The 22,425-nt window shown below is 43.2% G+C and overlaps 1 protein-coding gene across 1 annotated transcript in view; it reads right to left on the reverse strand.

The window, feature by feature from the left end:
* Positions 1-339: 339 nt before the first annotated feature.
* rhbdl1 (rhomboid, veinlet-like 1 (Drosophila)) overlaps positions 340-22,425 on the reverse strand; it is a 57,939-nt gene continuing 35,853 nt past the window's right edge. The window contains exons 6-8 of the mRNA XM_020454573.2: positions 12,978-13,078; positions 9,833-9,893; positions 340-9,357 (exon numbers count right to left, since the gene is read on the reverse strand). Of these exons, the coding sequence (XP_020310162.1) occupies positions 9,086-9,357; positions 9,833-9,893; positions 12,978-13,078 (434 nt within the window). The 3' untranslated portion in view covers positions 340-9,085. The remainder of the gene's footprint in view (positions 9,358-9,832; positions 9,894-12,977; positions 13,079-22,425) is intronic.

Below are 22,425 nucleotides of genomic sequence, written 5' to 3' on the forward strand. Positions count from 1 at the left end.
GAAGATCTTGACCGGCCTCCACAGGGCCCAGACCTCAACCTCACCTTTGGGATGAATTGGAAAGCTGACTGTGAGCCAGGCCTAATCACCTAAAATCAGTCCCCAACCTCACTAATGCTTGTGGCTAAATGGAAGCAAGTCCCCGCAGCAATGTTCCAACATCTAGTGGAAAGCCTTCCCAGAAGAGTGGAGGCTGCTATAGCAGCAAAGTGGGGCCAACTCCATATTAATGCCCATGATTTTGGAAGGAGATGTTCGACGAGCACGTGTCCACATACTTTTGATAATGTAGTGTATGTACAAGGTGGCTCGTATAATAAATATAGCGGTGGGATGATGAGACATTTCCACAGTATTGTTCTTTATTCGTATTGTTCCTAAATTAAAGCAAATACAATGAACAGTACAAAATAAAACCAAAATATATACAATAGAAAATGGTTCAGTTCAGAACATTTAAAAAGTACAATACATCATGAAATAATTAATGAGGACTTTAATATAAACTATCCATATTTACATTAAATTTAGTTTTCATTTGTTTCTTGGTGACCCAGAGAAAAATAGCCTCTTTGTTAATTTTTTACAATATTTTTTTGTAAAGCTGTATTGGTACAACCTCTGGTCTGGATTTGGAAACTTAACTGCCGAAGCTTGGCACCATTTTATCAATGCAAGATAACAGCCAGTGAAAACTACCACAGCAGCACACATGACCTTAAACCAAACTGCCTCAATTATCCATAATATTGTACCATATTCTGCATTCAAAACCTCCATATACTGGTATTATAATGGTCTAGAGATGGATGAAAACAACTTGGATAACTGTTGATAGTTGTATGTTGGTCAAATCATGTGTGGATTCCACTGCTAACAAGTTTCTTTGTATTAGAAGGATACTGAGAAAGTAATGTGCTGGTTTGCTTGCTTCGATTCTTATTGAAAATAAGTTTATCTGGCTAATGAGCTACAGTAGCTTGCCTCATACAGTACTGCATTACAGTACCTCATGTTCAAGTAGTACACCGCTGACACATACTAGGAGAAGGCATCCTGCTTGGTCACAAGCATCAGCTTAAAGCAGATACTGCATATTGATATCACTAAGGTTGGATGATCTACATATCCATAAAATATAAAGATCAGATCAGTGATGCAGTGCAGTGATCCTCCTAACCGGATGCCTTTAATCACACACAAACGCAACAGCCAAGTTTAGGGTGTAGATGCATTGGATGTAACAAGGCATTATCCGTAAGAGCACAACGGATTGTGTTAAGAAGGTAATACCTATGAAAGCATCAAATAAAGAGCAAAATGGCACTATAACATATTGGCACAATGACATGTTCAGTTTATCACGTTACAACAAGTGCAAAAAATAAAGCTCACCTATGACAAAACACATGGGGTCTGGAATATCTAATAACAGTATAAATCTCAAGTATGCTTGCTACAAAAGTTGTTGCATTTAGACACGGACAAGCAGAGAAGGAATGAACAGGGAAAGTTGTTCAAGAACGGCTCCATAGAATGATGTCAACTAAGGGGTTTGACGCATCCAAGGAAAATGGAGGGCACGTGGCAAGATGGTATGTTGGTTCCACTCTCTTTTAACAGTGACGTCCTTTAATTGGGATGTGGTTCAACAACAATACTACCTTCAAGGTGTTAGGCTATTCATGGACACTGACAAATATATGAGGGGGGTCTTCAGACCGCTCACTAAAAAGGTGGTGGTGGTGTTCTAATAAAATGGATCACATGATACTGTATGATTGGCTGGCTGCCCCTATTCTACTCATGCTATTCTTCACCAGGCCCACCTATGTAGATGAAAACAAAAGACAGCAATCAAATCAACATCATGCGGCCTGTCACATTTACTGAAAGAAGAAGAGATTTTACACTGGTGGAGCCCCAGGTTCTGTTAGAACTGAGCCCTGCGTAACAGCCATACATCACTTCCGACGCCCGAGGCGTTGTGATGGCCACACGACAAGATATGAAGGCACACACAGCTGCTTTACGACCCCAGTGGTGTTTTATGAGTTGTGCCACCTCCATTCCTCTTTCTCTATTCCCCCTCTCCCTGCATCGCTCACAGTCACACTTTGGCACACGGCAAAGTTGTCACATATCAGCCTGTAGATGACACTTGCTCCTTCATTACAGTGTTTATGCCTCTCCCCCAGATCCTCGGCTGTCTGGATGAAGCAGACAGCTTCATAGCCAAAAGGAGAGTGGGATTGGATGGGCTTTTGTAGAAGATGTGTTGTTAGTGCTGCTGTATTTGGAGGCGGCCTAGGGCCAGGTAATTTGGCTTACAGATGGATAATAAACCACTCCTGACGACTTTTCTCTGCCTGCTTAATTAGGATATATGCACTTCTTATTTCCCCTGACGGCTGCCTCATATGCCATGGTGAAAAGAGAGAGGAAAAAATGAGCATGTCGATGAATACAGAGTTGGAGACTTATTTGAGACTGATCATACATTTATATCAACTAACTTAAAGGGGCAGTGCAGTTAAAAACGTCATTAAAAAAACACTATGAGGTCGAAATAACACTGAAATTGTGAAGATTATCATAATGCCCTTTTTCTGTAAAAACGGTTTGAAAAAAATCCGGTGGGATGGAGTTTTTTGGCCCATATCGTGACATCACAGTCAACCATGGTTTGCCAGTGCTGTGATAAGATTTGGTATTAAAAAATGAATTTGAAGAATTTATATGCACTGTATGTTTGTTAGCTAGATAGCCAGCCAGATTTAGAGGAATGATTACATTAATTTAAAAATGAAGTTTGCCATTCAAACAATTCCGTCAATCCACAGCCATACACTGGCTGAAATCAGTTATGTTGTAAATTCAAGTACTGATATTGTATCATATAATAGCACTCACAGCTTTCCAAGTAAACAAACATTTTGATGGTCTATTTTAGAGGCTATTTATACAGAAAATTGGTATAAAACCTGTATAAACTGTATATATATACAGTGCCTTCAGACCCCTTGAATTTTTCCACATTTTGATATGTTACAGCCATGTTTTTAAAATGGGTTAAATAAAACAATTTCCTCATCAATCTACACACAATACCCCATAATTAAATGTTTGCTAACTTATTAAAACCAATAAACAGAAATACCTTATTTACATAAGTATTCCGACCCTTTGCTATGAGACTCGAAATTGAGCTCAGGTGCATCCTGTTTCCATTGATCATCCTTGAGATGTTTCTACAACTTGATTGGAATCCACCTGTGGTAAATTCAATTAATTTGACATGATTTGGAAAGGCACACACCTGTCTACATAAGGTCCCACTGTTGACAGTGCATGTCAGAGCAAAAACCAAGCCATGAGGTCAAAGTAATTGTCCATAGAGCTCCAAGACAGGATTGTGTCGAGGCACAGTTCCGGGGAAGGGTACCAAAAATGTTCTGAAGCATTGAAGGTCCCCAAGAACACAGTGGCCTCCATCATTCTTAAATGGAAGAAGTTTGGAACCACCAAGACTCTTCCTAGAGCTGGCCGCCCGGCCAAACTGAGCAATCGGGGGAGAAGGGCCTTGGTCAGGGAGGTGACCAAGAACCCGATGATCCCTCTGACAGAGCTCCAGAGTTCCTCTGTGGAGACGGGAGAACCTTCCAGAAGGACAACCATCTCTGCAGCACAGGGGCAGCACTTGGGGGCTGTCAGACCATGAGAAACAAGATTCTTTGGTCTGATGAAACCAAGATTGAACTTTTTGAGGAAACCTGGCACCATCCCTACGGTGAAGTATGGGGATGTTTTTCAGCGGCAGGGACTGGAAGACATGTCAGGGTCGAGGCAAAATGAACGGCGCAAAGTACAGAGATCCTTGATGAAATCCTGCTCCAGAGCGCTCAGGACCTCAGACTGGGGCGAAGGTTCACCTTCCAACAGGACAACGACCCTAAGCACACAGCCAAGACAATGCAGGTGTGGCTTTGGGACAAGTCTTTGAATGTCCTTGAGTGGCCCAGCCGGAGGCCAGACTTGAACCCGATCAAACATCTCTGGAGAGACCTGAAAATAGCTGTGCAGCAACGCTCCCCATCCAACCTGACAGAGCTTGACAGAATCTGCAGAAAAAAATGGGAGAAACTCCCCAAATACAGGTGTGCCAAGCTTGTAGCATCATACCCAAGAAGACTTGAGGCTGTAATCGCTGCCAAAGGTGCTTCAACAAAGTACTGAGTAAAGTGTCTGAATAGTGATGGAAATGTGATATTTTAGTTTATTTTTTCATAAATTTGCAAAATTGTCTACAAACCAGTTTTTGCTTTGTCATTATGGGGTATTGTGTGTAGATTGATGATGAAAAAAAAGAGAATAAGGCTGTAACCTAACAAAATGTGGAAAAAGTCAAGGGGTCTGAATACTTTCCGAAGGCATTGTATACAGTTGAAGTCGGAAGTTTACATACACCTTAGCCAAATACATTTAAACTCCGTTTTTCACAATTCCTGACATTTAACCCTAGTAAAAAGTCACTGTCTTAGGTCAGTTAGGATCACCACTTTATTTTAAGATTGTGAAATGTCAGAATAATAGTAGAGTGATTTATTTCAGCTTTTCTTTCTTTCATCAAATTCCCAGTGGGTCAGAAGTTTACATACACTCAATTTGTATTTGGTAGCATTACCTTTAAATTGTTTAACTTGGGTCAAATGTTTTGGGTAGCCTTTTACAAGCTTCCCACAATAAGTTGGGTGAATTTTGGCCCATTCCTCCTGACAGAGCTGGTGTAACTGAGTCAGGTTTGTAGGCCTCCTTGCTTGCACACGTTTTTTCAGTTCTGCCCACATATTTTCGATAGGATTGAGGTCAGGGCTTTGTGATGGCCACTCCAATATCTTGACTTTGTTGTCCTTAAGCCCTTTTGCCACAACTTTGGATGTATGCTTGGGGTCATTGTCCATTTGGAAGACTCATTTGCGACCAAGCTTTAACTTCCTGACTGATGTCTTGAGATGTTGCTTCTATATATCCACATAATTTTCCACCGTCATGATGCCATCTATTTTGTGAAGTGCGCCAGTTCCTCCTGTAGCAAAACACCCCCACAACATGATGCTGCCACCCCCGTGCTTCACGGTTGGGATGGTGTTCTTCGGCTTGCAAGCCTCCCCCTTTGTCCTCCAAACATAACGATGGTCATTATGGCCAAACAGTTCTATTTTTGTTTCATCAGACCAGAGGACATTTCTCCAAAAAGTATGATCTCTCCCCATGTGCAGTTGCAAATCATTGTCGGCTTTTTTATGGCGGTTTTGGAGCAGTCGCTTCGTCCTTGCTGAGCGGCCTTTCAGGTTATGTCGATATAGGACTCGTTTTGCTGTCGATATAGATACTTTTTTATCTGTTTCCTCCAGCATCTTCACAAGGTCCTTTGCTGTTGTTCTGGGATTGATTTGCACTTTTCGCACCAAAGTACGTTCATCTCTAGGAGACAGAAAGCGTCTCCTTCCTGGGCGGTATGATGGCTGCGTGATCCCATGGTGTTTATACTTGCACACTATTGTTTGCACAGATAAATGCGGTACCTTCAGGCATTTGGAAATTGCTCCCAAGGATGAACCAGATTTGTGGAGGTCTACAAAAGAAAATCTGAGGTCTTGGCTGATTTCTTTTGATTTTCCCATGATGTCAATCAAAGAGGCACTGAGTTTGAAGGTAGGCCTTGAAATACATCCACAGTCAATTTAGTGTATGTAAACTTCTGACCCCCTGGAAGTGTGATACAGTGAGTTATACGTGAAATAAGCTGTCTGTAAACAATTGTTGGAAATATTACTTGTGTCATACACAAGCTAGATGTCCTAACCGATTTGCGAAAACTATAGTTTGCTAACAAGGAATTTGTGGACTGGTTGAAAAACGAGTTTTAATGACTCCAACCTAAGTGTATGTAAACTTCCGACTTCAACTGTATGTACTGTATATGGCAGTATTTCTATTAAACAACTTCTGATATATCACATGCCTTACTTTTATTTTCCAGCATAAGGAAAAGCAGAAAATACATCACCTATGACTTTACTGCCATTCATTCTAATTAGACTGGTTTGGATTTCTCCCTGACCAAAATGGCTGCCATTTCAGGCCTTTCTGGAACATTGAGGGATTAGTCATTTAATAGGATCTCTATGCCTCCTACTTTGAAGGGGTAAGCGGGGTAGGCTCTGGAGTCTAGAAGATCCTATACGCCAATCAGGGCTGTGTATGTAAATATATTTACATTCGTATTGACACGTCCGCACATTTCAATGGCAAAAATAGTCTCCGAGAAATACATGATAAAACATATATCTTTTGAGTTATTTTTATCAAATAAACACATACAGGGATTTATTAGACATACAGTGATTTAAAAATACAATTAAAAAGCCTGTTTTAACTGAGACCTGGGTGTGTTTTTAAGGATGGGGAGATAGAAGCTTGTACCTTGTACTTCAGCTTTTCTCACCCCTTTAGTCGTTTAGTTTTCATTTCCTGGAAGGTTCCTATTCAAGGCCCAGTGCAGTCAAAAACCAGATTCTCCTTTGTTTTATATACAGTATATTTCCACGCTATGAGGTTGGAATAATACTGTGAAAATTATGATAATGCCTTTTTAGTGTAAGAGCTGTTTGAAAAGACCACCTGAAATGTCTGCCTGTTTTGGTTGGATGGAGTTTTGGCCTGCCTGGTGACATCAATTCGTTAATAGACCCATAAGAACCTCTCTGAAAATAACAGCTAGTTTTCAGTTTTCCACTCCTCACTCAGTCCTAGCAAAATTATTTATTGAGATATTGCTCTTTGCTAAGAAGTACATTTTTAAAACAATCACAGTGAGGTACTTAATTGTTAACCAGAAATTATTTGATATTGAGATAAAAATGGCTGCATTGGACCTTTTAACAGTTTTATGTGTTTTATAATAACATCGGTATTTAGTTTATAGCCCTTTCATCAGCCCTATGCCTTTTCTGGGTTCATGTGCTATGGATTCTTTAGCTTACGAGGCACAATTATCCTCCTCTTAGATAGAATTCACCTTTCATAGAGTTATTTGTTATGGCACACTCAGTATGCCTGTATCCTCTGTCAGTGACATAATCATGTATGCTGAGGATTATGTCTGAGACCAATTGTCAGCATTGGCAACTCTAAAAGTTTTCTAAAGCAGTCAGAAGAAACCTTCCAAATGAAATAGACTACAGACTGAAGATTAAATAAGTGAATGGAATTTCAAGATTAGTCAAAGCTTAGCAATTTCTTGATTCAGTCAATGAGCTAATTTGTGGCAGGTTTCTCTATCCAAAATGTGTCATTAACCAAAATATACTGTCGTCAAGCATCACCACACTGAGGGGGGATTTAGAATCTGGCACCATGTAGTAACGTGTGTCTAAATATTCTATCTGGCAACCAAGGTTTTAAGATGTGTTTATCAACAAATATCTAATGTCGCCTGAGAGCGACAGTCCAGCGTTTCTCAAGCATGTTCTTGCAGTTTGGCTTTGTCATCCGGTCTCATTTGCCACATAACTCATATGACATGTGTTATTATCAGCTTTGACATTACCAATGAGGACGACACAGCAGAAATTTCACCGAAGCATATACCAGCAAACAGTCACTGACTGTTTTCACTCTGCCTTTGTTTTCCATTTCTACGTTGAATGGGTTCTTCTATGGCTTATTCTGTAAAGCACTAAGATTTATAAAGACGAGTGTAACTTGCTTCATTGATGTTCATTCATCATAGTAACCAGGGGTGTCTGCTGTCCAATCACTTTCAGAGGATCAAAGCTGTATAGTAGGAGTAATCATAAGAACAACAATCATAGCATTACGTCTGCACCATTTGAAATGTTCTTATTTTGTTTTCCCAAACAAGAAAGAAACAGAAATAAATGATTAACACTCCTTTTTTTATGTGTACATTCCTTTACAAAAGTATACAGTCCCTAAGAATGAGACACTGAGGTATAGACTGGGCTTTGACAGACTGAACCCAATGCCCGCTGGGACACGAAGGTCAGAGGTCAGGCGATGATGACATGTCCGTTGCCCTCCCCAGTTCCGTCTGTTAGAGTGAGAATAGACAGAGAGGCCTGTGTCGCTCGCTTTGCGTTCCCGCGCTGACTTACAGCATCAGGCAGTGGTTGTTCTTGGAGACGGTGACACAGGAGAAGGGTGCGGGTTGGAGTGTCCGGGGGTGTAAAGAACACACGTCTCAGTTTGGACCTTAGAGCATGGGCTAGATGAGATGCTCGTGCTTTAGCAGGCTAGGGTATGGTACTGCTAGAGATTATGCTAACCTGGTGAAGCATTTAGGTTGGGTGGAAAATGAGAGTGACAATGGCTACTAGGCACATGAGCACCACAGTGGTGATGGTGGGGAAATAGGATATCACGGTTTCAGCATTGATTTATTTTCTTCTCTGTCTTTTCCACCTTCCTAGCTGCATGCCTTGTTACATGTAATACCTAATCCTGTGAATTCCTATTCTTATTCCACAGTGTAGATCTAGTGTTTAGGTGCTTGTTGGGCAGTAGAACATTGGTGTCCTTCTGCCTCATGTCTTTAAAAGGGGCAGTGAGGAATACCGACAGAACACACATCTGTCCAGTAAGAAGCACCTCAAGGGTCATAAACCCACTCTGAAAGCAAAGGAGAGCTGACGCTGCATGGTATTAATCATAATGGCTCTCTGACAGGTTCTACCTGAAGCTGGGTTAAGCTTCAACACAAAAGACAAAAGGGATGCTCCACAATGAGAATATAAAGACAGCTACACATCTTTCACCTGCATATATTGCTACCAAATTCCCTCCCACCACAAAACAGAGATCATTCTATGATGATATGGGTACATTGGGAAAAATTATTCCTGCTCTGTACAGTTTTGAATTAAATAACTTCCTGTGTTTTGAATGGTGTTGCCGGGGAGGTTGGCTGAGCGGACAGGAAAAGGATACGGCGAAGGCGCTGGGTCTTGACATGTGACAGTGAGAGGGAAAATGTAATGGAGTGAGAGAGATCTTCTTGGTGTCAGGGAGCGGGTGGAAGCTGCACCCCCAGCAGCTCGTAGGCGAAGATGTTCCAGAAGATGGCGAAGAGAAGGAAGGTGATGAAGGAGAAGAGGATGACCCACCAGGAGCACTGCTTCTGCAGGCTCTCCTCGTAGCTGCGCAGGATGAGCAGGCCCATGCTGATGCCCACCACCGCCCCCGCCAGGTGGGCCATGAAGCTGGGCTGGGGCCCCGAGGAGGGCAAGGGCGGGGAGAAGCGCAGCCAGACGGCACGGCCCACCTCCGAACTCACTGCAATGGAAGAAGTCATCAATATGAGTGGAAATGTGGGATTTGGCAGATAGAGTTTTGAGTACAGTCCAAGGCTAGGGCTTTGCTAAGGCTAAGGCTATGTTTAAAGAGATGGGCTGGCTAAGGATACACTAGACTGAGGTATGGGGAAGTCCAACGCGGGACAGACGGACGGGACATATTGCACACTGACGAAAGTCGTAGTGAATTGGGAAAAGTCACTGCCATACAGTGTAAGTCATATCCTCTGAACGAAATACTACATATCCAATCTGCAACCTGAGGGCCACTCACTCCTCCCCATTGCACTTGAAGCAATACCTCAACTCATTTTACAAGGCCCACTCAAGTTATAACGCAAGCATTTCGCTATACCCACAATAACATCTGCAAAACACGTAAACGTGACCAATACAATTTGATTTGAAAATAGTGTAGATATTGAATGGCTATATGGATATAGTAGGAAACTTACTGCACACCAGTGCCAGAATCATGCGGAGGAGCTTGTATGGACACCGCATACCAGCCCAGTTCTGCAAAACAGAGAGACGAGCGGCAAGTCAAACACAAGCAGTCAGCTCCAAAGACCTGTACATTTACAGCTTACACAGTGAGTATCTCCACCATCTCTGCATTCTGTAGGGAACGTGTGTGAACCGCAGCGATCAGACATCCACTTCCATACAGGTAGGATGAGGACAGGCCTACTAGACAGAGACATGATTATACACCTGGCTGGTCTCCAATTGGTGGATCCACCTCGCTGCCCGTTCTATTAATCAGGGTTAAGATAGCTTTACGGAGGGTGAGAACGGCCCAATAAAACACCCTGTGTTCCTCCTGGGATAATACAAAAGGTTTCTGCCTCAGAATAACATGTTTATTACCCAGGATGAAGGATTGCACCAATCTCGTCCCTCTTCATATCCTCTAGGTCCTGGGAGACCGTGAAGGAAGCAGTAGTGTTTTGCTCCCTTGCAGAGGAAGCCAGGCAGGCAAAGCCGAGTGCCACGCAAGATTAAAGATCCTGAAGAAAGTCAATAAAGTGCAGGCCTATACACACAACTCAGCCTATTCGTCTATGCGACGGCAGGGCCTCATGAAAGTGCAGTAATAGCACAAATAAATGACAAGTGTCAGAGTACGGGGGAGGTCAACCAAGCAGCATGAATAAGGAAGGGAGAAGGGGGGCACTCACGTGATAGAGACGCTCACTTTCCCTTATTTTTTTCCTTGCTGAAGTTTGTTTTACATGCTCTCAATGGAGAGAAGTGCATCCTCCATTTTGCCTATCAATACTAAGCTCATGGATCTAAATGAAGCTGTACCTCCATTGAGACAAGGGGATAATGGGGTGCTTTTGTACAGTATTCTAAAAACGGAGTACTTTTCTTTGGAATTTCTACATCAAGACGATGTTAGTGTAGCACATGGGCATGTGTGAAACCTACTCCTCGACATTAAGTGTCCCCGCTTGCATTGCCTCATTAGCTAGCTTTTGAGGTGGCGCATTTGGCTAAGACGCTTGAGGAGGGCAGTCACAGGTGTTTAAGGCAGAGGTCACGTGTTTGTGCTCGTGCCAGGTATGGGCCGAATCGAGAGGAAGCGGTACATCTTTTACATTACAGGTCTTCATTCTTATGAGCAAGTGCTAATCTCATTTCATCCTATTTATTTTCTTTAGCTTGTTGCTCAATAAAAATAAAATATCTACACTAGTGAAATCATAGCGTTGTACATTTTCTTATGTTTTGTGGTGGAAAACTGAGCGGGTCGAGCATAAAACGTCAACCCTGTTACCATTGATGGCTAGAAATGTTTTAACAATAAAATAAAAATGTGTTAAGCTTGCATTTAATTGCCCCTCCCCGTTGAACACAACAGGCTTCCATTCCCCCTGTCACGAGGGGAGTTATGGATGATTTAAGATTACGTTTTAAACCCTGTTACAGGCAACTCTGTTACTTTATTTGGCACTTAATAGGCACTTACTATAGTCATTTCTTTATTTAATCTCACGAAATGGGAAAACATGTTTTTTTATTTTAAATAAATCTTCTTAGGGCTAGGCCCCTTTTTTCTCAATTTGCGCCTGAATGACGTGCCCGAAGTAAACTGCCTGTTGCTCAGGCCCTGAAGAACAGGATATGCATATAATTGGTACCATTGGAAAGAAAACACTTTGACGTTTGTAGAAATGTTAAAATAATGTAGGAGAATATAACACAATAGATATGGTTGGAGAAAATCCAAAGAAACACCACCACTCACTTTAACCTTGGATGAGTATATGACACTTAAGTTTTCAATAAATTATAAGATCAACATACAGTACTTAAAAGGTTAATTGGGTCTCTAGTTACCCGCGGGAGGACAAATTAAAGTGTTAATTCAACCAGGATAGGTGCAGATTTCTTGTTCAGTCTGAACTTTAATGTAGAGATGAAGAGGCATTTGGCCGATTTAACATAAATCATTTTGATGGCCTTGACAGCAGTGAGACAAAACCTCTGTTCAACCGTCTCATCCAAATAACTGACGATAAAAGCTTTTGGACAGATAGATGAGGTCTACTGGAGTAAAAACACTTCCGCCCCATGAGACACAAAGAAGAAAAAACAAACCCGGGGGCCAGGCATAATAAACAACAGACGCTTAGTTTTCTGGGAGTAGGGGTCAAAGTTTAAACTCTTTACTCTGGGGCTGCTGATGCATTTTGAGTTCGACTTTTGCTGGCATCTCTTTTGCTTGTAGTGAAGGCCTTCTCTACTAAGAGTGATTCATCAGATCTTACACAGCCCTGAGTCTTCTGACAGAATGTGCTGAGACATCGCACATCCAGACACACTGATGCTGACGCACGCACGCACGCACGCACGCACACACACACACACACACACACACACACACACACACACACACACACACACACACACACACACACACACACACACACACACACACACACACACACACACACACACACACACACACATACACACACACACACATACACACACACACAGACAGTGTGATCGCACATTTTATGTTTTCTGTTGCGGAGACATTTGGCAGACCAGGCACCTAGGGAGTACTGAGGAACAGATTGACATAGCCTTTAATATTCCCATATGCATAGAGTTTGGCACTTCTAAATAGAGAGGTGTTAAGAATAAATTACAAAGGAAAACAAACGAATAACAGATCAACGGTGGAATCAAAACAGCATTTCAAGTTAAGTCAATAGCCCAAATGCAGAGTTCCTTTCTGATAAGCTATGATCATGGGGGTTCTGGAATATTCGATGGCTCTTATCCAAAATAGTGCTTGTTAGCCGGTTATAAAAAGTCCTTATCACATCATATTGATAGGGACCCACTCTCTGTGTGTGCTCTCTGGCATGGAATCCTTGCTAAAGCGCATCGCTCCCATTGTACATCCCACTCACACCTGCAGAGCTTGATGAGGGCAAGCACAAGAGTCTATCTAAACACAAAACAGAAAACAGAAGGATGTTGTGTGGAGGAGAACTCTCTTAACTGGATTTCTCTGACATTTTGGTCTCCATTGATACTGTTATCAAGTGTGACAATGAAGGCGATGATGACGGCAGTTACCATGACGACGTTGGCCAGATGCGCCGAGCACAGAGCGTAGACACCCCCGGAGCCCCCCACCACTGGAGCACGCATGTCTGTGATGGACACAGTCAGGGAACCTGGGGAGAGAGAAATGGTGAGAGAGAAAGAGAGGGAGAGGAGAGAGAGAGAGAAAGAGAGACAGAAGGAGAGCAATTTTCAGAAATAGAGCGCAATGTTCAGAAAGAGAGTGAAAAATATAGAGGAAAATGTTGGGAGATGGAGGAAAAAGAGAGAGGTTAGGTTACTCATCATCACCATAGCAATTTCAGTCACCTTCCTCCCAGCATCCCCCTGAACTCAAAAGAACACATCCTTGTGTGTCTGTCGTCAGTTGACCTCGACTTGCCCTCTTTATATCTATACACCCGCATACTGTTTTTCTCTTCTGTGATGGTGTGCACATTGTTGACACTATAGCTGCCAGCACCACCACCAGGCTCATAAAACAAAACAGTCACGTTAAACAAAAAATACCATAGTCACAAATGTTATCTTATATACTGTACGTAGACACATATTAAATTGGACTGCTACAAAGACCATAATCTACACATACCACAAGGAGACCATAGTGGGAGGGTTTATCTATGACGTACTCTTGCTACGATACTATAATGTCCTCTTGATCCCATGTAGATTATACTGAAGCATTGGCTTCTGATACACTACATGATCAAAAGTATATGGACACCTGCTCGTCGAACATCTCTTTCCAAAATCATGGGCATTAATATGGATATGGTCCCCCTCATTGCTACCATAACAGCCTCCACTCTTCTGGGAAGGCTTTCTACTAGATGTTGGAACATTGCTCCGGGGACTTGCTTCCATTCAGCCACAAGAGTATTAGTGAGGTCGGCAGTGATGTTGGCGATTAGGCCTGGCTCGCAGTCGGTCTTACAATTCATCCCAATGGTGTTCGATTAGGTCTGGGCTCTGTGCAGACAAACTATTTCTGCATGGACCTCGCTTTGTGCACGGGGGCATTGTCATGCTGAAACAGGAAAGTTTACACTAACTGTTACCACAAAGTTTAGCGTTAAGATTTTTTTTTTTTTACAATATTTAATCCATTTTGAATTCAGGCTGTAACACAACAAAATGCAGAATAAGTCAAGGGGTATGAATACTTTCTGAAGGCACCGTACATGCTACACAGACCAGTCAGTTGGATGATTTAATCAATTCCATAAAAGATAATGATAATGGCGCTGGAAGGAAAAGCGGACATTTTACAGGCACTCGACCAATTGCTATTTGTGTGTTATTTTGTGCAGATTTTTCCTTTTATTGTACACAATGTTTCCTATGACCAAAAAGGGCTTCTGGACATCAGAACAGCTGTCACTAACCCGATTTGGATGAGGACTTCTACTTCAATGAGTCGGAGGCGAAAGACCACTATCCCAGACCAGATCCAAATCCTCGACACTCAGAAAGGGAGGAGGGGGTGCTATAGAGGCCAGCGTGCGGGACATCTGATGAGACTGTGTCGGAGAGTGGATAAGCCGCGTCTACTCTTTGTTCTTTTGGCGAACGTGCAATCACTGGAGAATAAACTGGAAGAGCTCCGTTCGAGGCTATCCTATCGACGCAATCTGAAGAACTGTAATATCCGATGTTTCTCCGAGTCGTGGCTGAACAAGGACATGGAAAATATAAATCTAGATGGTTTTTCTATACATAGGCAGAACAGAACAGCAGCTTTGTGTAAGCTCAGGGGAGGGGGTGTGCGTCTCTTTGTTAACAACAGCTGGTGCGCAAAATCTAATATTAAGGAAGTCTCAAGGTTCTGATTGCCTGAGTAAGAATACCTCATGATAAGTTGTAGACCATACTATTTACCAAGAGCTGTCTATTTATTACCACAAACCGATATTGGCACTAAGGCCGCACTCAACGAGCTGTATGTGCCATAAGCAAACAAGAAAATGCTCACCCAGAGACGACGCTCCTAGTGACCGGTGATTTTAATGCAGTAAAACTGAAATCTGTGTTACAGGAAGTACCAGTATCAATACGGAAGAGGTCAGATGAAGCGCATACTTAGTCACACGACTGTTTCGCTAGCACAAACTGGAATTTGATCTAAGATTCATCTGACGGCTTGGAGGAGTTTAACTCATCAGTCATCATCTTCATTAATAAGTGCATTGACGATATCTTCCCCACAGCGACCATACATACATATCCCAACCAGAAGTCATGGATTACAGGCAACATCCGCACTGAGCTAAAAGCTAGAGCTGTCACTTTGAAGGAGTGGGACACTAATCCAGACGCTTATTAGAAATCCTGCTCTGATGAACCATCAACCAGGCAAAGTGTCAATACAGGACCAAGATCGAAACCTACAAGTGTCTTCACTGACATTTTCGACCTCTCCCTGACCCAGCTTGTAAAATCGACATGTTACAAGCAGACCACCATAGTCCCTGTGCCCAAGAACGCCAAGGTAACCTGTCTATAGGACTTACGACCTGAAGCACTCACATCTGTAGCCATTGTTAGGTTTTAATTCTCAGAGTAATCAATACAGCTGCACAGGACAAAAACATTTTCACACAAGCACTGGTATTTAACCCTTCCTCCTAGGCTGAGTCTCCTCCTACACATCTGTATAAACATTGTATATTTTACTGCTAGGCAGGACACGAAGTGATATGGGCCATAAACTGTTCTTCCTTCCTTAATGTGACCTCACCTGACCTCGACCCCCCTTCATCACTAATCCATCAATACCTGCCACATGTGATCGCTTCTCTGCACTCAGTCTTTCAATCGGATCCCTGACATAATGTAAACGTTATACATTACCCTCTCTCCCTCAGTGACATGAATAAGTATATTTCCTATTCTCAGCACCCAACACCATGAAAAGATTTCAAAGGCTGGTCGTGGCTCACATCAACACCATCTATCCAGACCCACTCCAATTCGCATACAGCCCCACAGATTATACAATCTCTATTGCACTCCACACTACCCTTTCCCACTTGGACAAAAGGAACACCTACATGATAATTCTGTTCATTGACTACAGCTCAGAGTTCAACATCATAGTGCCCTCCAATCTCATCACTAAACTAAGGAATCTGGGATTAAACACTTCCCTCTACAACTGGATCCTGGACTACCTGACGGGCCGCCCCCAGGTTGTGAGAGTAGGCAACAACACATCCGCCACGCTGACTGGGGCCCCTCAGGTGTGCGTGCTTTGTCCCCTTCTGTACTCCCTGTTCACCCACGTCTGTGTGGCTACGCACGACTCCAACAACATCATTAAGTTTGCTGACGACACGACTGTGGTGGGCCTGATCACCGACGACGATGAGACAGCCTACAGGGAGGAGGTCAGAGACCTGGAAGTGTGGTGCCAGGACAACAACCTCCCCCTCAACGTCAGCAAGACAAAGGAGCTGAGGGCCGAGCACGCCCCCATTCACAGGGCTGTAGTGGAGACGGTTGAGAGGTTCAAGTTCCTCGGTGTCCACATCACTAAGGACCTATCATGGTGCAAACACACCAACACAGTCATGAAGAGGGCACAACAGCGCCTCTTCCCCCTCATGAGGCTGGAAAGATTTGCCATGGGCCCTCAGATCCTCAAAATGTTCTACAGCTGCAACGCTAAGAGCTTGTTGACTGGCTGCATCACCGCTTGGTATGGCAACTGCTTGGCATCTGACTGCAAAGCGCTACAAAGGGTAGTGCGTACGCCCCAGTACATCACTGGGGCCGAGCTCCCTACATTCCAGGCGGTGTCAGAGGAAGGCCTTAAAAATGGTCAAAGGCTCCAGCCACCCAAGTCATAGACTGTTCTCTCTGCTACCGCACGGCAAGCGGTACTGGAGCGCCAAGTCTGGGACCAAAAGGCTCCTGAACAGCTTCTACCCCCAAGCCATAAGAATGCTGAACAGTTAATCACATGGCTACCCCTTTTTTTCCCCACTGGCATTCTTGCACTGGCTCTATGTACACTCACTGGACTCACACACACACATACTACAATGACACTCCAACACACACATACACATACGCATACACATACACACACACTATACACTCACACACACAAAACACACACACACACATGCATATTGACACCACACACACACACACACAGACACATTTTCACACTCTTCACATATGCTGCTGCTACTCTGTTTATTAGCTATCCTGATTGCCTAGTCACTTTTACCCCTACCTACATGTACATGTAACCTCAACTACCTCAACTACTTCGCACCCCTGAACATTAACTCAGTACCGGTACTCCTTATATATAGCCTCGTTATTTAGTCTTTATTGTTTCAGACACCGGCAAAGTACATGATGGGGTCAAAAAGCTCATGTGGCCAGACAGAGACTGGAGTGGAAAAAATGTAGATGTGAAGTATCTCTTCGGGTATCACTATATTTTATACAATTGGATACCATGAAATTGGGGACAAAAAGGGGTAAAAAAAAAAATATATATATATATATATATATATACAGTGCCTTGCGAAAGTATTCGGCCCCCTTGAACTTTGCGACCTTTTGCCACATTTCAGGCTTCAAACATAAAGATATAAAACTGTATTTTTTTGTGAAGAATCAACAACAAGTGGGACACAATCATGAAGTGGAACAACATTTATTGGATATTTCAAACTTTTTTAACAAATCAAAAACTGAAAAATTGGGCGTGCAAAATTATTCAGCCCCTTTACTTTCAGTGCAGCAAACTCTCTCCAGAAGTTCAGTGAGGATCTCTGAATGATCCAATGTTGACCTAAATGACTAATGATGATAAATACAATCCACCTGTGTGTAATCAAGTCTCTGTATAAATGCACCTCCACTGTGATAGTCTCAGAGGTCCGTTAAAAGCACAGAGAGCATCATGAAGAACAAGGAACACACCAGGCAGGTCCGAGATACTGTTGTGAAAAAGTTTAAAGCCGGATTTGGATACAAAAAGATTTCCCAAGCTTTAAACATCCCAAGGAGCACTGTGCAAGCGATAATGTTGAAATGGAAGGAGTATCAGACCACTGCAAATCTACCAAGACCTGGCCGTCCCTCTAAACTTTCAGCTCATACAAGGAGAAGACTGATCAGAGATAAAGCCAAGAGGCCCATGATCACTCTGGATGAACTGCAGAGATCTACAGCTGAGGTGGGAGACTCTGTCCATAGGACAACAATCAGTTGTCTGGCCTTTATGGAAGAGTGGCAAGAAGAAAGCCATTTCTTAAAGATATCCATAAAAAGTGTTGTTTAAAGTTTGCCACAAGCCACCTGGGAGACACACCAAACATGTGGAAGAAGGTGCTCTGGTCAGATGAAACCAAAATTGAACTTTTTGGCAACAATGTAAAACGTTATGTTTGGTGTAAAAGCAACACGGCTCATCAGCCTGAACACATCATCCCCACTGTCAAACATGGTGGTGGCAGCATCATGGTTTGGGCCTGCTTTTCTTCAGCAGGGACAGGGAAGATGGTTAAAATTGATGGGAAGATGGATGGAGCCAAATACAGGACCATTCTGGAAGAAAACCTGATGGAGTCTGCAAAAGACCTGAGACTGGGACGGAGATTTGTCTTCCAACAAGACAATGATCCAAAACATAAAGCAAAATCTACAATGGAATGGTTCAAAAATAAACATATCCAGGTGTTAGAATGGCCAAGTCAAAGTCCAGACCTGAATCCAATCGAGAATCTGTGGAAAGAACTGAAAACTGCTGTTCACAAATGCTCTCCATCCAACCTCACTGAGCTCGAGCTGTTTTGCAAGGAGGAATGGGAAAGAATTTCAGTCTCTCGATGTGCAAAACTGATAGAGACATACCCCAAGCGACTTACAGCTGTAATCGCAGCAAAACGTGGCGCTACAAAGTATTAACTTAAGGGGGCTGAATAATTTTGCACGCCCAATTTTTCAGTTTTTGATTTGTTAAAAAAGTTTGAAATATCCAATAAATGTCATTCCACTTCATGATTGTGTCCCACTTGTTGTTGATTCTTCACAAAAAAATACAGTTTTATATCTTTATGTTTGAAGCCTGAAATGTGGCAAAAGGTCGCAAAGTTCAAGGGGGCTGAATACTTTCGCAAGGCACTGTATATATAATATATATATATTAGTATATTTTTTTTACCCCTTTTTATATATATTTTTTTAGCCCTTTTTATATATATATATATAATATATATATATATATTTTTTTTTACCCCTTTTTGTCCCCAATTTCATGGTATCCAATTGTTTTAGTACACACAGGCACACACACACACGAACGAATTGCAAAAATCGCTGAAGTTGGAGACTTTTATCTCCCTCACCAACTTCAAACATCAGCTATCTGAGCAGCTAACCGATCGCTGCAGCTGTACATAGTCTATTGGTAAATAGCCCACCCTTTTCACCTACCTCATCCCCATACTGTTTTTATTTATTTACTTTTCTGCTCTTCTGCACACCAATATCTCTACCTGTACATGACCATCTGATCATTTATCACTCCAGTGTTAATCTGCAAAATTGTAATTATTTGCCTACCTCCTCATGCCTTTTGCACACATTGTATATAGACCCCCCCTTTGTTTTCTACTGTGTTATTGACTTGTTAATTGTTTACTCCATGTGTAACTCTTTGTTGTATGCTCACACTGCTATGCTTTATCTTGGCCAGGTCGCAGTTGCAAATGAGAACTTGTTCTCAACTAGCCTACCTGGTTAAATAAAGGTTAAATTAAAAAAAATTAAAAAAAATAGTAGCTACTATCTTGTCTCATCGCTACAACTCCCGTACGGGCTCGGGAGAGACGAAGGTTGAAAGTCATGCGTCCTCCAATACACAACCCAACCAAGCCGCACTGCTTCTTAACACAGCCGCACCAATGTGTCAGAGGAAACACTGTGCACCTGGCAACCTTGGTTAGCGCGCACTGCGCCCGGCCCGCCACAGGAGTCACTGGTGCGCGATGAGACAAGGACATCCCTACCGGCCAAGCCCTCCTTAACCCGGATGACGCTAGGCCAATTGTGCGTCACCCCACGGGCCTTCCGGTCGCGGCCGGTTCCGACAGAGCCTGGGCGTGAACCCAGAGTCTCTGATGGCACAGCTGGCACTGCAGTACAGCGCCCTTAATCACTGTGCCACCCGGGAGGCGGGGTATCACTATACGTAATTATATGGGTAGTAGGTACTGTCTAGTTGTGTAGGCGCACATTGTCAAAGCATTTACAGCAAAAAAAATGCTACAACCTCTCCCCATCAAATTATTGTCTCGAATTTCAAAGTAAAACTTGGTTTTGTGGTAAATGTGTTCTTTAAACTGTGCAATCTATACAGATATCGCAATCATACTACAACATGTCACAGCGTGTCCTCACTGTTGTTCTACTGTACCCGCCAAAGTGAAGTAAGACAGAATTTTAAGCAGTTAATCACAGTGGCAGTTGTTCACAAGGACACCGTCAGCCTTCACTAATTATGGAAATGAGCAGAAATGAAAAAGGGTTGATAAAATCAAATTGTGCGGGCATTCATCTATAATGCCTATTCCATTCATATTCTGTGTACGTGCGTGTGTGAGTGTGTGTGTGTGTGCCTGTGTGTGTGTGTGTGTGTGCCTGTGTGTGTGTGTGTGTGCCTGTGTGTGTGTGTGTGTGTGTGTGTGTGTGTGTGTGTGTGTGTGTGTGTGTGTGTGTGTGTGTGTGTGCCTGTGTGTGTGTGTGTGTGTGTGTGTGTGTGTGTGTGTGTGTGTGTGTGTGTGTGTGTGTGTGTGTGTGTGTGTGTGTGTGTGTGTGTGTGCCTGTGTGTGTGTGTGTGTGTGTGTGTGTGTGTGTGTGTGTGTGTGTGTGTGTGTGTGTGTGTGTGTGTGTGTGTGTGTGTGTGTGTGTGTGTGTGTGTGTGTGTGTGTGTGCCTGTGTGTGCCTGTGCCTGTGTGTGTGTGGCTCCTTAAAGAGTGCCCTGTCAGCCTGTGGTGGCGGTGGTGATCATCATCAGATGACAGATGGAAATCGGAGTGCGTTCCCTGAGTCCTTTATCCCCCCCGACACTCACAGTTCTATTTGACATGGATTTCTGGAGGATTCGACGCTTGATGAAGTGAGTGCAGCAGCTGAAGACTTGTAAAGATCCATATTGCCCCATTTTTTTTTTTTGTGGTTCCAAGAAATTGCAATTACATACCGAGTGCTCTCTGATCTCTTCAAAGTCGCGGGGGAAAAATGGAATTGGAGCAACTTTCACACAGGCTCCTCTCAGATGTGTTCCTCGATTCCTCAAAAAATATTAATTCAATATGGTTCAATTATTACTTCAATACAGCATTTATTTTCCAGTTAAGACTAACTGTAAGTGAAGCTTTCATGTACATTTGAACTGCAAAGGTGAATTCACAGTACACATGCAAGAGTAACTCATGATACTCATACTAGGAATGCGTTTCCTTCAGAACACAGCACAGAGATGTAATGTAGTTGGCAGGCTGTCATAACAACACTGCACTGTTTTAGCACTAGTGCGTCGAGCTGCCACATCGCTACGGCGACATCCTATTCAGCAGCCAGCGGCCCAGGGCCACATGACACTAGTCGCTGGCGGGACGCAGCATCTGTAGTAAAGTGGGGGGGGGGGGGGGGGGGGGGGGGGGGGAGCAGGGAGGGAGGGGGCCCAAAGACCCCCGGCCTGAAAGGGAAGCGAAGGAGTCCGTGGGGAGGACAGCAGTCTTTCACACAGCTCCCTCTTCCTGCTAGCACAGCGCTGGTTAAAGGGCTTTGGATGTGGATATTAACCAGGGCCTGTCATCTGGGCACAGGGAGTTGGAGGGCCTGTCATCTGTTCACAGGGAGTTGGAGATTTAGGGATATCTCACTCATCGGGAGCCCAGACGTGAGGTCTCAGATTATTTCTGTGTGTTGTTGGCAGTTTACAGTTCATGCGCAGATGCATTTACTGTGCTGATTTTCTAAGCATCATCAAGTTCAGAATGGATTTTTACACTATATACACTATACATTTACAGTGACTATGTGACGATGATCCTCTTTTGTGGGCGAACTCGACTGACTCTGGTTTTGCCTGTCAAACTAAACCAAGCAGATTGGCAGTGACGTTAGTAGATGATGCCCTTAAGCAATGGCTAACCATGACCAAGGGACAACTGATCCAAGACCAGAGCTGAGTGCCTAAGGGAGTCACTCCAGTGGCTCAACTGGCAGCTACAGAACAGAAAATTCTGCAATAACTTAAGAATCCTTCAACAACAAAAAAAAAGTGAATCTGGCTGCCTATACACCCACCTCCGTGCTTTCGGAGCAAACATGCTTAGTGTTTTCAAAAGGATAGCTTTTGTAGAGTATTTCAACAGCACAGCAGGGTTAAAGAGTTGTAGGTGGAACAGGTCAAAGTATGGTTGTAGTG

The sequence above is a fragment of the Oncorhynchus kisutch genome, linkage group LG20, assembly GCF_002021735.2.
Source record: "Oncorhynchus kisutch isolate 150728-3 linkage group LG20, Okis_V2, whole genome shotgun sequence".
NCBI lineage: Eukaryota > Metazoa > Chordata > Actinopteri > Salmoniformes > Salmonidae > Oncorhynchus > Oncorhynchus kisutch.